Raw genomic sequence first — 18199 nt, forward strand, 5'->3', positions numbered from 1 at the left:
TCAGATTTTCACTCGATCTATTAATTACGTGTTTTTTTATCAGAGACAAGAACAAATCCTGCTAACACTCTTTTTGCCTCTTGCTGTGAGGCTAATTATGTTACACCTGTAGCATATATATATGTGTGTGTGTGTGTGTGTGTGTGTGTGTGTGTGTGTGTGTGTGTGTGTGTGTGTGTGTGTGTGTGTGTGTGTGTGTGTGTGTGTGTGTGTGTGTGTGTGTGTGTGTGCGTACGTGCGTGCGTGTGTGCGTGCGTGCGTGCGTGTGTGCGTGCGTGTGTGTGTGCGTGTGTGTGTGCGTGCATTGTGCGACTTGCATGTTTCTATGTGTGCATTTATTTGCATAATTACATTTAACTGGGAATGTGTGTGTGTGTGTTGGTGTCCATTTTCTGTAAGGAATGGTTATATTCAGTCTGGGTAGATGAGGAAGCCGGAGAAGGTGCTGTACTTGTTTGTGTTCCCTCCGTGGACCTTGCCTCCGTCCAGCTGCACACACACCTCATCACCCACGTCCAAATGCAGGATCACACTGTTGGAGGCGTAGTCGTAATTCTGATCAGCGTCCTGAGCGATGGCGCTGGCTCTCACCTGTCACCAACAGAGGACACACGCATTGACAATTAGAACATGGACGAAACTGAACAAACACTTGCAAATGTCACCGCCACTAACTCAACAGCTCAGGGAACTCAGCAGCATTTTAAATTAATACTATCTCATTCCTTTATCACATTTTATCATATTCTGTAGGCTGAGTGATGATCAATTATTTACAGCTTTCAAATGAGACCCTCGTCAGTATGACATCGCCTCCGCATTCATGCTGGATAAACAGATAGATGGGACTGTGACCTGTGACCCTAAAGGTGGGCTGAGAACACATCCCCTCTGCCTGTTATCGATCAGCTGTGGCTGGGGTGAAGGGCCGAGGATGGAGATGCGATTGGGTTTTGGAGATAAGCGGACTCACTGGGGACAACAGGTTGTCTATGGGGAAACTACCTCAGCCGAGAAGCAGCATAACTATCCATACCAGCTATTGACCTGTTGCTTATGATCCCGGGCCAGCTCAATATGCATGATATTGAGTGGCTATGCCAAAGCCAGACAGCTTCACATTTGCATGCCGTGTGTGAGCTCGGTGTTATTGACCGAGCAGCTGTGGATCTTTACTTGTTTGTTAACACATTTAATTGGGTTTACTCGTTGTAGACATTTAAATACACATGCCTAGATTGCAACATACTAAGCCTAAAGGAGATCACTGCTTTTTTATGTTTCTTAAACTGGCATCTACATTTAAATACTATGTGTATATAGGTCTTGAATGCTTTCGATAAAAAAACACTTTTCATAGATAGATAGATAGATAGATAAAGTATAACCATACACTATGTTGCATTCCTAAAGGCTTCCTTATTAGGATGTATCAATATTTCTGTGTGGCAGTTCCAATCATCAGACATATGTCAGCCATCAGTGGCCTTGTGTCTGGCTCAGTGTCCATCTACGGTGGGAGCACTCAATCTGTGTCAGCAACCAGACAAGCCACGCACATCTTCATGACAGCCACAGAATATGATCAGCAACTCAACTACCATCATGTCATTCCCTTCACTGGGGCCCTCTTTCTCCCCATAGAGTATGCATCAATTTGAAAACAGTCAATCACTGAGCAACAGAGCCTGAATTACAGTAACTAAAAAAATATGCTCTTTTCCCGTTCCACCTATCTTTGCCTTTGTCTGAGCCATTTTGCTCAACATATATCACAGTGGAGTTGTATTCAATTTCCTAGGACCAGCCAGATTCATTAAGGGAAAGAGTAGCAGATCTTCGGATGCTTCACCTGTAAGAATTGTAAGAAACGTTGCCTTAGCAAGGTTGAAATAACTGTCAGTTACAGTAACGCCTGCTTCTCAATCTCTGAAGATATATAACAAACTGCGTTGAATGTGGAAAATAGAGACATGCCTGATCAGAGAACCAGAAACTGTGTAAAGAAAATAACATATTCCCAAGGGTTGTAAGTAAATAAATACATAATAATATAGTTGGCCTATATATCAGGATTTCATGCAGTTCTGTAAGACAACTAAATGAAATTGTTACTTTAAATGTTGAATTATTATTAGAGAAATTACCTATTTTTTACACTCACAGGGTAAGGCAAAAGGAATCAAGCGGATTTTCATGAGAGTAGATAGGGAGTAGCATGGACCCAGGGAGAACCCTTTAAATGTTGCAGTGGATTGGCCTTGGCAGTGGTCGGCCCACTCCGAATGCCCTTCTAGTATATTTATCTGTTTATGCTTGTTTATTTTTGTTCCATCCGTGTTCTTCAGAGGAACATAACAATTCACAAGATAAATATTCTCTTCTAGTCTGGGTAGCAGGCAACATTGAGCATTTAGAAAGATGTACTTCATTATTTTTTTATTAAATCAGAGCCATGTGTTACTCAGGCAGCCCGATTAGTATTTTGTAACACTATAGTGTTAACAAATATCACTATAGGCCTAAGAAAGAGTAGAGTATATAAGTATATATATACTCTTTCTTAGGGCCCCATAAGACCATCTCTCAAAAACTGACACCAATCCATTGTCATCTGTAAAGGTTATATTGTTGTTCTGCTTGACATGTGTAGTGACAGCCAATAACACATTTGCATCTTTGGCTGCAGCTGACATCAATGGTGTTGTTGTGACTTTCTATCGACACAAGGCATATGTCATCCTGCTCATTATTTTGGCAACAGTGTATCAGAGGGAGATGTATGGAGATCTTTCCCCCCTCAGGCCTTCACAGATACTCGTGATTTAATGCATTAAAGTGCGGCTGAATATTCCACAAGAAAATAATATTTGTCAGTCAGTGTAGAGATCATTTTGCCAATATATGATACATGAATTGGTACTTCAGCCGATATTCCTGTGCTTGAAGAATAATGCAAGCCATCCATTAATGCAGATGCCAGACAGAGAGGCATGAGGGAGCCGTGGTGGGATTAGGACAGGAAGCCGACAGAGGAGATGGATACGGCTGGAGGACACAGGCTGATCCGTGTGAACCAGGCAGCCGACTGCGCTGATCCTGGAGCTGTTGGAGTTGTGAGCCATGATGCAGGGGCCCCCAGGGTTTGCCCGTGGCTGTCTCTGTCTTCGCCTAGCCCTTTCATTATAGGGCCTCCAGTAAACACAACTTGGAGCAGAGGGGGCCACAGCTAGGAGGAAGGAGTAGTAGGGGGGGGGGGGGTGATGGTGGCGGTAAAGGGGAGCAGCTGCAGTGTCATTTTCTATGCAAGTGAAGCCGCAGCACTGAAGATAGACAAGGATGGACAAAAAGGAGGGACAGGAGAAAGAAAAAACAAAAACAAGGGCCGCAGGGTTGAGGAAAGGAGAGGGAGTGGGCCTAGAGTAACAGACTGATCAAGCGAGGCTATTTTGTGAGAGCGGTGAGATGTGGGGGTATATGAAGTCTTGTTTTTATCTGTGGGTCTGTGCTCCACTGGTAATAAAACTGACAGGATTCATTCACTGTGATATACTGACCTCTTAGAGCGGAGACAATAGAAAAGTAGCTGTTAAACTTACCTAAGGGACTCCAGCACATGGCAGGACGGTTGGGGACGGGTTGTGGGGGGGGGGGGGTGGGGGATGTTGTGGAAATAGAATATTTATTGAATAGGTTTTCCCTCTCCTTTGGGAGCCTGGGGATTACATGGCGACAAGCGGCTGTAGCATTGAACCGTACCTTTGATTCCTATTACCTTCTCTTCAGTATTACAATGTGCCTTATAATGGTCAGACCTGTACACAGTAAGAAAGGGATTGCCTTTTTTTTAATTACGTGTTTTTTTATCAGAGGCAAGAACAAATCCTGCTAACACTCTTTTTGCCTCTTGCTGTGAGGCTAATTATGTTACACCTGTAGCATATATATGTGCGTCCGTGCGTGCGTGCGTGCGTGCGTGCGTCTGCACTGGGGAAGTTAGTACAGGTCATTACAGCAAGAGATGATATTTTAACACTACCGTATGAAATAACTTGACCTTTACCCGAGTTATTAAAAGAGTCTATGACAGTTAAAAAACAAGGGAGAGATTAAAAGGCAGCCAGACCAGTATCTATGTGTCTACTGTGCACATTGTATGAAGAATATTTTAAATATATATACAGTGGTTAACTGTGGAAAATAAATGAGAAGGTGAAAAGCTTGCATACCGTTTAAGGAGGGAAAAGGGAGAAGGTTTGCATGATGTATTACCACTTACCAGTCTTATAAAGCATGACAACATTAGCATAGACTGTCTTAATAATATTTGCCACCAAGCAAGAATATTGAGGAGCATACAACTCATAAATCTTGTGACAGTGATTTAGGAAATCGAATGATTAAGCACATTTAAGATAGCACAATCACCAATGAGAGGTTCATTCATAACTATATGAGCAACGCTTAATTAATATACAATCATTAATAAGAATATAATATCAATACATAATCTTTCAGAACTGGATTGTCACATGTATCAATGCCTTATGTTTCCTTACTGTGCACTTACATTTAACTGGGGGTGAATGGGGCATGACAGTATTAGCCAAACATCCACACCAAACATTGAAATTGTACCGTAATTCAATTACCGTTGCAATAGGAACATGGAAGCAACTGCAGTGTGATCCCCTTCAATAACAAATCCCCTGACTCTGAAACCCTGTCGTGCTGCAATGATTTGTGAAAGTTAGATTGAGGTGTGAGCAGGTAGGCTTTTCAGAGTACGGATTTAGTGAGTGTAATAGGTATTAGATCCAAAAGAATCCCATGGAAGCCCTGCCACAGTCGGTACATCCTCCTCACATCCTGCCATCGCATTACACCACACTCATGTCACAGGGAAGAGTCCGGCAGCCAATGCAGTGTGCAAACATTTAGACATCAACAATTCCCAGAGGAAATCTTTGGTGTTGAGTATTAATTACGTTTTTTTAACACTCCCTGTCCTGCATAAACACAGTTTGTAAACCAATTTCTCACTTTCTCCAGCCGTCCTTGATCACGTCAAACCAAGACGTGTAGAGTGGGTTTCCATTGGTCATCGAGCCTGATCTCATTCTGGCCTTCACCACCAGCCTCCCCGATGCCTCGTCTACCAGCCCACTGTCTCCACACCTCCATTAAGTCATCTATCTTCCTCTGCTCCACCCCTGATTTCCCATCAACTCACTTGTCTTTTTTGCTCCCCGCCCTTACACTCACCCCAAGTAGACGTCTCAGTATGTGTATGTCACGTCGAGTCTCTTGTGTTTCATTCATTTTCGTAAATCTTTCGGACTGGCTGCTTAATAGACCTAGGTTACAAATGACCTTTTCTTATAAGATGAAAAAGTTACAACACCTAAAAAGAATCCGGGAAGTTTGTGTCTACTACAATCCTTATTTTTTGGGATTAAAACAAACCCAGTGGGCAGAGACAAAATATCCAATAAAGCTTTAGCACCTACGGCGATGATAAAACTGACTGTTTGATTCTGAATTCAGGAATGAAACCAAACAGACATAGTGCCTGTTTAGTAAACCCCAGCCACTGACTGACAGGCAGAGTACCCACCTGCCCCGGGGCTTCAATAACCCGGAACATGATCAGGCATACTGCCGCATTTCATATAGACTATACACATCTTCATATACCCAGATCTCTGTTTGGGTATATCCGTGTGAGTGCTCTATTTAGAAGAACTGTTTAAGAAAGCCGCCTATCAGAAGCCAGATGGACCTGGGTGAGGTTAAATGATTGAGGGAAAAGATAATTAATGGGGAATCAATGAACAACCAAGGAGGAGGAAAGTATAGTGGATGTTGATGGGATCTAATCTAATATTTATACATTATTTAGCAGGGTAAGATGACTTGAATGACAATATAGGCAATAGGCGGCCTTAAACACATCTTTGTGGCATATACAATCTAACAATAATCAAGATGGAATTATTTTTACCATATAGTTTCACATCTCACACAATCAAGTCTAAATCAACCTTATTTACAACTGTGGAAGTCAACTATAAAGTATATATGAGCTCACTATCCTGTGTGCACAGTCCTTGGTGCACTACATGTCTAGATATCGAGGTCTGAGCAGAAAGTATTTGCATTTGAAGTCCTTGATGAATGATTGAATGCAAAAAGCAACTTGAAGAATGTTTCGTGAATTTGGAGTCCTCTGACAAAATCCCTGTGATTTATCCCACCTCGCCTCTCCTCTTCCCCCCATCAGCCCCTCTGTCTTTAATTAGTGTCTGGGGAATGAGGAAGTGGATGAGTGGACTGTCAATTTTGCATTCATTATTTATTTAGTTGAGGTGTAAACTGACTGGTCCACGTACTGACAGACATTTCTCATGTGCCCCCTTGCTCTTCTGTTTAGGCGATAATCAAGCTCTGTGTATGATACTTACTAATTAGGCCGCTCCTTTTGGCGGCAGCGGCGGATGCATTCTGCCACTTGTCATTTAGCCACAGCACATGTGAAAATGCAAATATCCGTTGCTGTGATTTTAGACCGTATAGCATGAATTCCCCTTAATTAGGAGAAGGATTGCTATTTCTTTCTTTGGCTGTCATGTATCCACCTGCTAAGTGGAATGTGCTCTGAATCTGAAGAGCTCAATGTGACTGAGGTGAATGTGAGTCAATGGTAATGCAGGATTGTCAACAGTGAAAAAAAATAGGTTGCACGGTCGTGTGTGTGCATACATTCTAACGCATACATGCAAACCCTACCCTCTATTGTACACACACACACCCTAATACACATGTTGAACGTAAGCCCACGGGGCAAATATGTGCCCAGGCACATTTTTAGCCAGTCCTCCTAATATCAATTGAGGTTCAAACTTTCAATAAAATGTCCCCAACAACCAACTTGTCATATTCAGGCCCATTAAACACATTGAATGCTTGCCTTTTGTACAAATGTGATCAGAATATATTGTTTTGCTTGAGTAAATGTTGACCCTTGTGATTCTCATTTCCCAGTGTGACCCACAATGAAAATCTGTTTGACACACACACACACACACACACACACACACACACACACACACACACACACACACACACACACACACACACACACACACACACACACACACACACACACACACACACACACACACACACACACACACATACACACATACATACATACACATACACACATACACACAAACATTTACTAACCAGTCCGTTCTTCTTTAGGTCTGCCCACATGCTGGTCCCGTCACCACCTCTCATTAGAACATGGTAGGTGAAGAAGTAGATACCAGGCAGAGGACAGGTGAATTTTCCGGTGCTGGGCTCATAGTAGTTACCTACATTGGTCACCACGTCATCAAACTTCAGTATTTCACTCCCCTCGTGCGGCTTGCGTAGCCCTGCGTAAAAGGCAATTTTGGGAGTGTAGAGTGAGGGAGAATAGCCACCAGGACCTGGACCTTGGGGCCCCTGTGGTCCTGGTTTGCCTGGCTCTCCAGGGGGTCCACGTGGTCCTTGAGGGCCAGGGATCCCTGGAGGCCCACGGAGCCCAGACTTTAGCTTCTTCCCAGAGTAATCCTTGGGTGGTGGAGACACGGCTGTCAGCTCCTGGCCAGGCTGAGATGTAGCATAGGGGTCACATACCATCCTGCAGCTCCCAAGCATTTCATAATGGCTCCCCGCATTTCCGGAGTTCCCTCCTTTGGTTGTGTGGACCAGCAGGGGAATGGCCACCAACAGTATTAGAACCATGGCTACACCTACAGCAGCTCCAATGACGCGCTTCCTGCGGCTGAGCCGTGAAGCGGCCAGCGTCAGGAAGTCCTCTTCCCCCTTGGCTGGAATGTGGCCGGCCAGGATGAAGCCTCTCAGAAAGCCAATATGGTAGAAAAAGATGAAGAGGGATTTGGAGAGGAGTGGGAGGAAAACAGTGTTTGAGAAAGGACACAAAATGGAAGACAGCCAGTAGGGAAACTAGCGGATGAGAGGATCCTTTAGAAATGATAAAGACGTCCAATGGACCAGGAACACGGTCTTCAAAAGCCTCTTCTTAAAAAGATGAAAACTTTACACACCAGTGTTAAAGGAAATAAAAGAACATGGATGTCTTTGATTTAGGGTGACACATTACCAAAAACATAATTTATCTGATGAAATCTCAGGTCACCTTTTCTTGACTTCCCTTGTTGTCCTTCAGTTCAGTTTGTTTTCAGCATCATACTGACAACATGACTGGCACTGGAAGCGGGGCTTATTGAAAGTATGCGGAAAAAGGCCTGCTGCCAAATTCAGCTCATTGAGGAGGGAGTGGATATTGTTGGTTTGGCCGGATGAAGTAAGATTTACAGTTATTTTCTAAAAAAATCTTCTTTCATTTCACGTGGACGTCTCATTTAATGCCATGACTGTGAGTGTCAAAAGTTCATCAGAGATCTTTTCCTGACACAATCATCTTATGACCTCCCACTTCCTTCTTGTTTCCACTGTCCACATTAAAAAGGTGCCGTTTTCCTGAAGCCAATAACACGTTTGATAGATTCCTCCTCTGGCTATATCTGCATCTGGAAAGAGCAGCATAGAGCAAATATATTTATATTAGTTATACTATATTTTATATACATAATTTAACTAAGTAAATCATATCACAACGATATGTTTTAAATAAAGATGACAATAATGTTTTCCAGCAAAAAGCAAAATAATATGTATTTTCAGTTTTATTTTGTGTAAATTACAAATAATACTTGATTATCCACAACGTGAAAAATAAATTGTTCAAAGAAGCAGAAAAAAAATACAAAGATAACTCACCATTTACTCATTATGATCCAAAAATATTAGAGTATAACACTCGCTTTGCGTCTGTTCATTCCGCGTCCCACCAAAATAACTGAAGGACTTTGCACCGCTGGAGTGTCGAGTGGAGCGCGCATGAGATGCCAAGAAAGTGATGAGTGCCTCTTAATCAGAGCTTAATCCCCTCCTTTCTTTCCAGGTAGGAACGAAAAGATGGAGTTTAATTGGCGCTTACTTTAGAGGAAAAGAAGTCCAGAAAAAAAACTGGACTGAACACTTTTTGACGATATTCCAAATTAGGTTCGGCAACCTGACGCTCCCATCCAGAGTGGCTGTGACTGTATCGCTTATCGCCGTGTTTGTCCATGGGCAGTCCTCCTCGACACCTGTTAGATCTCTCTCTCTATCTCTCTCTTTCTCTCTCCCCTCTCTCTCTTTCCCTTTCTCCCCCCACCATTTTTTTCTCTTTTGTGTCTAATGAAATACTGTAGTCCATAGCCAGGTATGGATAATTAAATGTATTGGCAACCTAGTGAAAAGTAAAACCCCTTATTTTTTCATTTCCAAATCATTATTATTACCATTAGTTTGGAGCCCCAACAAACATGTATTTTTAATTTAAACGGATCCAAATGCAGACTAGACTTCACTGACGCCTCCCATCGATGTCTTGTTAGCCTGACATTCACCTGTTGTTAGTGGCAAACTCTGAGCATGATAAAATGTTTGATAAAGTGTTGCAAACAAGGGCAGATGTTTTCATCTTCGGTGCGCCAGGGAAGGCAAGAGAGAGGACGGTGACTAAGTAAAAGATGCCTCAGCATGATGTGTGAGGAATGGAGAGGAGACACTAAATGTTCTTGTCTGTGTGTGTGACTCGCATCCCACAGCTATAAACCTCATTAGTGAGACACCCTGCTCCACACATTGTGCTGCTCTTTTTCCTTTACTTAAAACCGTACACACAAACACCTGCAATGTCTGCACTCTGAGACACACACAAAAATGCATGTAGCACACAGACATATGCAAGTTTAGAGTATGTTGAACAACGTTTTTGCACTATTAGTAATGGAAAGCCATGTTTTGTATTCTTGTATCAATTATCTCACTGTTGCAATGTCAGTATGGAAATAATGCGAAGAAATGGGCTATTTTTCTAAGATTTTAAGCTAAAATCATAATTTTCTGAGAGTTTTGTGTCACCTGTCTAACAGGCACAGTTGCAGATCTGCAAGTTTAAAGTTTGATGACCGAAGCATTGGGGGTAAAGTGGAATAGGTCTACATACAGTATTGATGACAGTCTTTTTATTAACCACCACCTCCTCAACCTCTCTTTCCTCGCATATGATGACCACCTTCTGGCCATGTAGAGATCATTGACCTGATCCCACTGGACATGAAAAGGATTATCACTGAGGTGAGGGCATGGAAGGTGGGGTAGTGATGGCCTGGGATATTTCCATTGGTAAATGTTGGTACAGCTGAGCAGCGCTGGGGGGAGTTAAATGCTGTGTCAGTCCCAGTTTGCAGGGTCAGTCAGTCTGGCCCGCTAGAACAGTACTCAGAGGCCCTGAGCAGCACGGGCAGATAATCGTTGCCAGTCAGAGGCAATATGCTCAGGATTGGATTTTTAAAGCCTGTTAAAATATTACTGAGGTGATTAATATTGAAATATGCGCATGTCTTTCAGCTGTCTGTCTCCTCTCTCCCTATTCTCTTCTTGATTTGTTCCCCTTAGTATTCATACTCACCTAAACTTTTAACATCATGCATTATGTTGATGAGATGTGTCTTTTTTTTATTCAGTCCAATTGCTTTATCGTGTCACTTGCTCTGACTTCCCTTTGACTCACACACTCTCCACTGTCACCGATAGAAAAAGGGCCACCGGTGAATTAGTACTGGGCTGTTTGAATAATTACTTTGTTTAATAATTAATTTCATATATTATGATACACCAAGAATAAATCTCTGTCTTTTGTGCACACGTCTGCATAATTTGAGTCCTATCTTTTCTCTCTTCCGTTCTGTGTAAACAAGTAAGAGAGAAGGAAGAACTTATTTATGGACACATTACTCATGTTGTAATTCCTTTTTGCTGTGGCTGGTTGTCTACATGTTTTCTTAACGACATACTAATACTTCAATCAGAATATTACCAGAAGCATTTAAGTAACACTATATGTTTTATCATTTATGAAATGCATGGCACAGAACAATCCAAATATTTCTTGCAAGCAGAGTAGTATTGTGTGGAAAATTGAAGTCAGTGATACATAAGGTATAGGTGACATATTGTGTTTTGTTTTGAGATAGTGGCACTGTCACACAATCCACACCAGCGCAGGAAGTGTGACCAACACATACTGAGCATCAGCTCTGAGGGATGATGGCATATCGTCCCCAAGAGGCACGTAGCTGCCGGAGGGCCGTCACTCCCAGGAGACCACTACTCACGTCTTCCACAGTTAACACTGACAGGAATCCGGCTATCAAGCTCTCATTCTTTGCCGTAAGAGATAACTCTCTTGTAAATCAATTTAGAGGTCATTAGAGATATATGAAGGTGATTTGGGGCAATTTTAAAAACCAGGGAATCCACAAGTAGAGGTAAAGAAAATCCACATTGCTGCATTTGGAGAGATGTCTGTACATGAACAGAAACACGAGAAGGTAGATGTGTTGGTTTGTATTTGGCTTGACCCAAAACTTCTCATGGGATAATAATGGAGTAAAATTTAACTTAATGGAGGTCTTCAATATGTCACTTTTCAGGCATGATAATCTAAATACAAAAATGTTTTATTCAGGCCCAGTAGTCCATATGTTTATTGTTACATTGTTCTTGCACCCTGATATGAAATGTATTATTTTCTCCCTGACTTCCCTGAGCATGTGTGTTTACTGTACAGTAGATTTGTACGCAGAGTACACGGTGTGGATGTGTCTACATCCTGGTGCTGTGCTGTTTCATTAGGCTCTGATTATGGGGCCTGATGCAGACTGACAGTGTGCAGATTGAGTTGCACAGCCACTCTAATTCTCTCTATTAATAACAACCCTCCACACTGCTGTCCTGAACCACATTTATTAATCACAATTTGTCATCTGTCCGATGCTCCACCCTCTCCGTCTCCCTTTCTCCCGCCCTCCCTCTCTTTAGCCGTGTTCTCCTCCCCCTCCTCCCTCCCAGCACGGCCAGTTATCCCCTGCACTTCTCCACCCCTGCCTCCCCTCCACCCCTCACCCCAGCTACGCTCGCCTTCAGCTCAGAGACATGGTCCAGCATACAGAGGGATGTTCTCACTCTCCTCCCTCTAACTCACACAGCTTCTTGCTCGCTCACTTTAAACTGCACTCTGGAAGCAGTCTGATTAATCAAAACCTCTCAAGCTTAAATTGGCCAAATAACAATTAACTACTTGGATTGTGTAGACTGTTTTGGTTACAATCTACTGAAGATATATGATGATAAATAATAATGAAACAAACCTCAATTTGCAATTACAAAAATGCTTTGCTTTTTTTGTTCTGGCCTTGCAGCACGAGTAAACCCAGTAAAGTGTGATGCATCATTATAGAGATATTCGACCACACACTCAGATAGCATGGCATGGCCTTTTGGAAACACATTGATTCTTACTTTTTTCATTAATTCTAGCAAACTGGATTTTTTTATGTACACAGAATGCTGGCATTTAATCAATAAGTATGCTGGGATATGCACAATGTATTATTGCATTATTTGTGAAAAAATATTCCCATTAACAAAATCAGATTTCTGCCCATGTCTCAGTCAAATGACCCTTGACCCCACTCAGAAAGATGATTTATGAGTGAGCTAGTCCCCTAGCTCCTGCTCTGCCACTCAAATTTAAAGCCACGTTTATGCTCAATTATATTGACACTTTTATGAAAAACTATTTACCATAACCTGTAATTCTCCCATGGCAGAACTTTTCCCTATAGTTTGTTTGTGATTGTTCACTGCTGAGCCGCACATTTAAAAAGCAATGCTTCCTCTACCACTAACACTCCCAGAACCCAGAGCTACCAACCACAACGCAAGCCCCCATTGCACAGAACCAGGGTCCCTCTAATGTTCCCTTTGAGCAGAACGGGTGTTTGGGGGAAACAGAGGCGATTTTCATGTGCAAATGTCAGTCAATCCGCTCCAAGCAATCACAGGCCCGTCTTCTCCAGAGATCGGGGCTTGAGACACAGCCTGAATAATTTAGCAGCTCTGTGCCACCGTGCTTTAGGGTCGCAACCTTCTAAAGTGATGACAGAAAGACGTTGGCTGACTTCCCCTCCCATTCACTCCCATTACCACTTATTTACCGTTCCTGATTCCAGGCAGACAAAGCAGAAGGCCACGCTTGGGAGGAAAAATAATCGCTGCTGTTTAAATTGCGTCAGAAAGCAGAGCAGAACCAAACAATGACATTTCCAGAGCATCCCCAAGTTGGTGGCGATCCCCTCCTGTGCCACGCTTTGAAATAAACACACACCACCCAAGCCAGCAGTCACAGACAAAAGAAATGATGGACACACACGCAGAGAAAAGGTCGAGAAGTGACACACAGCAGGGACAGATGTCAGAGCGGAAACCTTACCGATGTATGAGAAGCGTGGATTAAGAGTCAGAGAGTAATAGAAAAAGAAACGTCAAAATCTTTTATTTCAGGAGAGAAGACATTACAGTGATTTTCAATGTATGACCAGGGAAAAGCACAGAGACATAGAGGATAGAGTGAAGAAAATTGATCCGTCCTTTAGTACAGACATACTCTACATTTCTATCATTCAGAGGGAGACAGACAGCGGTTGGTCTGACAAGGGTGGTCATCACTCGTATGCAGCGGGGCTTTGACAGCAACATGACGAGGATGAATGACTGGCCAGCTATCCCTACCAAGACACATACTGTTAGAAAAATGATACATTTATCTGCCTCATAATCTCTTTCAGTTATGATCAAGTCTTTCAGTTTCTCCTTTCAATTATCATAAAAAGCGACCATGTATTTTTGGCTAGCAATTATGATATCAAGAACTTGTTTTTCTAATGTTACCCATAGAACATTTACCTTCCTATCTGCTATGTCTTTATATCCTGCAGAATTCATATCCACTGCCAAATTGACATTGATCTGCCATCTTATTTGTCTATAAAATAGGTAGAACTCCAAGATACAGAAACACAGTACAGGAGGGTATTATTGTAATGTGAGGAAAGAGAAGGGAAATGTATTAGTGATTGCAATGAGATGTTCCCATGGAGATATCAATTGCAATAGTATCTAAATCTAGCTGACGACATGCAGGATTGCTAAGAAACGCTGCTTTTCCCTCCAGCCCTCCCTCTACCTGTTGTCATGAACTGTAGCAATACAGTCAGTCGAGGCAAACCTGGTCAAACTGCATTTATGATGAGTGTCAATGGGCATACGTTTTGACCCTGTGCCGTGGGACTGCATTACAAGGGCAGGCAGAGGGGAAAGGAGGACACAAGAGATCCCTCTGAATTATTTAGAGTGATTATTTGGTGACTTATGGTTGGTGGCTGTCAGGCACAGAATGATAAATTGTGCCGAGCAAGAATTACACTTTCTCATTTCTCCTGCTGTCTATTTATCTGCCTTTCTCTGCCTGACCACACCTTCTCTCCCGTACACTCATCCCTCTTGCTGCTCTGTCCTTGTAAGCTCCCAGACTGACTTTTGAGCCAGCATGTCCTGAAATCTATTGGTTGTGAGAAGATGCATGGTGACCCTGGCCTACCATGAATTTGACACTTTTTGAAAACTATTGGGTGGTTTACCATGAATTTTTGTTTAGATATTCACGTCCACCTAAGGAGGAATTGTGCTAGTTTACGATTAATAATAACCCTGAAGGTTTATGACAAAAAACGTGCAAAACAACGACATTCCTACCAGACTCAGATGTACTTTGTGTTTTGTACAAAATAGCACATTTCATGCTAACAAGATAAAGTAAGACGGTGAACGGGTAAACATGATCTATGATTAACATCAGTAGGTTCAGCACTTTCACTGTGATCTGTCAGTGCTTTTTAACTCACAACTTAATCGCGCTGCTTTAATGACTGTAGTTTCGTTTTCTTTCACTTTTAAGCTTTGGGTTATTCAGAGCAAAATTCCTTTACTGACATCAATGAACAATGAAAGCAGCAATCAGGAGCACTCTGCCCTGACATTACTGTCTTACTTGAAGAGACAAGATACTTTGAGAGTCTGTTAGGGAAAGACGAAAACAAAATAAGACCTAAGAAGTGAGATAAAAGCACAACAAAGTGATTCAGAGGGGATGCTTGAAAACAGGATTTCAGTAAATGATGGACGATGGGTCGTGGCTCTGCTTTTCAGACCAGAGAGGGAAGGTCATTCCACCTTCTGGGACCCAGAAGGGGAGACTGGTGACCATGTGGAAAAATGAAGAGGGAAAGGCGAGCTAAATGGCTGGCAGTGATCAGTGCATATAGCCCTGGCCTTGAGGTACAGTGTGGGCTTTAGACCAGCAACAGGATTTGTATCTATCTACAAACGGCCTGCGGCAGTCACTGAATAAACTGTAAGAAGAAGGGGGCATTGGTGATTTGGTTAGGATGAAAATGAAGCAGCAGCATCGGTCTGAATTGGCTTAAGAACTGTTTTGTAGGGAGTAGGAGGAGAAAGTTGCTAGGGAAATGATTAACACTTGATAATGGAGCAGGGTTGAGTACCCGGTCTGATGCAGTCCACATTATAGGTGGAGTTCACTTAGTGAATATAAACTGATGGATGAGTAGTGGACACACTGCACAGGGACCATATTGACTTTGGTTAAACCCATTAAAGCTGAGAACTCCTCTCTCTGTGAAGAATAATCTCCCAAGACCTTGAAGTTTGGGTTTTGTTTAATAATTTTCATAGTGTGTGTTATGTGGATTTGTTTTCCTTTGTATTTCATACATACCAGGAGACCAATTTTCCCATTTCTAATTGACATTCCCGGTTGCATAATGTTTCTAACTGACTGATCAGGTATCAGAGATGGAGTTCTTTGTGTAAATGCAGTTTGAATAATTCATACAGGGCTGTCAGTGAGAGAGAGAGAAGGGGCATTTTGGAAATCAGCTCGCTATGCCCCTGACCATGAATAATTGATCTGAACTGATTAAAATGTGCCGTGATTACCCCTCACCTCCCCAACAGATAAAACGCCACACCTGTGTTTGCTGTCTCTTTACTTATTCTCCTCCTCCTCTCCTTCCTCTCACTCAAACATGTTTCAATTAACCACACGTGGTCACAGTGTGTGTGGCGGAATGTAAGACACCTCGGCATTGTTGCATTCATAGGCATGCTTAAGCAGAATTTAGTTTATTAAACACTTTGTTTGTATTCAGAGAACAATATTGTGTTGCTGTTCTCTCAGTCCCTGATGAAAATTAGAATGACTATTTACTCTAACTGTTATTCCAAATATTAGTCCTTGATTAACTGCTGTTGAAGTGCCAAAAAACACATTTCTTCTGCTCTTCTTCCCTCAGGCAGCGGATCTTCAGATAGCCGTAGGCTCTCTGTCTCAAGCACAACTATAATTGCCACAGGCACTGTTCTTGAAGAAGAGCCACCTTGATCGAGTTGTCTCTTAACTAATGCCCATCTGCACATCAGAACACGCATTCACGCAGACGCATAGCAGGCTCATTCTGCATTGGGGTCGCTTCTCACTTTTCTTAACCTTCAAAGTCCAACTAAAGATGGTTCTTTGATCTGTGTTGCAGAGAAGAAAGAAGCGCGTGACAGAGAGCGACTTTAAGGAGAAGAGAGACAGCGAGCGGGAGGAAGTGTCGAAGAGTGACAGCTAATGACAGTAGCTACAAGCTGTGACCTTTGAGCGATCACACAAGCATGACGAACCAGGCTCAAGGTGACAGAGAAACGGGATACTGTGGAAGAGGATGTTAAGGACAACAAAGCTGTGTGTGTCTGAGGTTTAGCAGTCATTGTGCAGCAGTGGTATTGGCGATTATAGGTACACAGGTGATCAATAACAGTCATTTTTTCTTAGGGAACTTTGGTTAACTGTTAACTGTGGTTAAATGCAGTTCAAGATTAAGTATTCACTAAGGGAAAATCGGTGGGAGAGCAGTAACATTGTTTACAGTGAAGGTCAACATGCTTTGCTTTCAATTACCCGTAATACGGGTCACTATTCACACACAACTGTTTCAGTTTGCTTTTGAGCTGCTTGGAAATTATGTGGACATAAAGCTAAGGATACATTGACCTTAGTCACAAAGCCAACTTTTTGTCATACATTTTACGTCCTAAATGGTCTACTGTATGCCAGGAATTCAAACAATGTTTAAGCACATAATCTGCAAATTGCATTCAGCTTAGTTTATAATATGATCATACTCATAATTTTTCGATCGACTGACGACATTACGGGCATGCACTGTTTTTCATAAATATAATTTGTATGTAAAATATCAATGTTTCAAGCTTCAGATTTGCATGGCATAGGAAATCCATTACTGTGGACCGTTCTGCAACTTTCTTTTAGTCAGAGGTATGCTTGTGTACAGAGATGGACATTTTGTATAGGTATTGGTATTAAACAACAGTATTGGTGTCCCAACATAAGCTTATTGACAATTGCAATCAAAGAGGAAAACTGTTAGTAACGTCCATATTTGCTTCTCATTTGCCCCCTGAATTGCATTGTCTGACTGTGTTGGAAAAATGAAGTCAAACATTTAAATTAAATTCGTTTTCATCTATTCTATTCATAGCACATTGACCTATTCTAGGGGTTTCAGGTATAAGGTTGTACAGTTTGAAAAATGTGATGGTGGATTCATGTGTTTGCTACGCTCTTCCTTAGCGCGCAGAAATCGCTAGGAGTGGCAATCTTTCTCTCTAAAACATTTTTTTTCTCTGATCTGTGGTTTAGTCCATGGACGAATGGTATAGTCCTGTTGGAGTTCAAGATACTCTGAAGCTCTGAAGTTAAGCGTTTGTAAGTTTGTAAAATGACATTAAATGAACAGTGCATAACAAGTTGATTGAGTGCATTTGCATCATTAGATATCCCGGTAAGTTTGGTATACCGCAACATATTTTACCCTTGCATGCTAATACCTGTATTCATGAACACGTGATAATGGTGTTGTTGACTGCCCAATGAGTCATGTATGGTTACTTATCGGGTCATTTGCTGTGTGTGATATGGGCCGCGATGAAGTTAGATCGAATATTGGACAAACATTCACTCTGGATCCAGTGGCTTCTTCCGTCACAGTTTGACGGTGTCTGTAGTACGGTTACATCCGAGGCCTCG

General features: G+C 42.2%; 1 protein-coding gene across 1 annotated transcript; it reads right to left on the bottom strand.

Moving 5' to 3' along the window:
- Nucleotides 1-387: 387 nt before the first annotated feature.
- Nucleotides 388-7812, bottom strand: c1ql4a (complement component 1, q subcomponent-like 4). Its single transcript, XM_034145342.1, has 2 exons — nt 7249-7812; nt 388-591 (listed from the first exon to the last, which is right to left on the bottom strand). Exons 1-2 carry the CDS (start codon nt 7792-7794, stop codon nt 412-414), a joined length of 726 nt encoding a protein of 241 aa, XP_034001233.1. The 5' UTR covers nt 7795-7812; the 3' UTR covers nt 388-411.
- Nucleotides 7813-18199: the final 10387 nt, after the last annotated feature.

Source organism: Trematomus bernacchii, unplaced genomic scaffold (genome assembly GCF_902827165.1).
Source record: "Trematomus bernacchii unplaced genomic scaffold, fTreBer1.1, whole genome shotgun sequence".
NCBI lineage: Eukaryota > Metazoa > Chordata > Actinopteri > Perciformes > Nototheniidae > Trematomus > Trematomus bernacchii.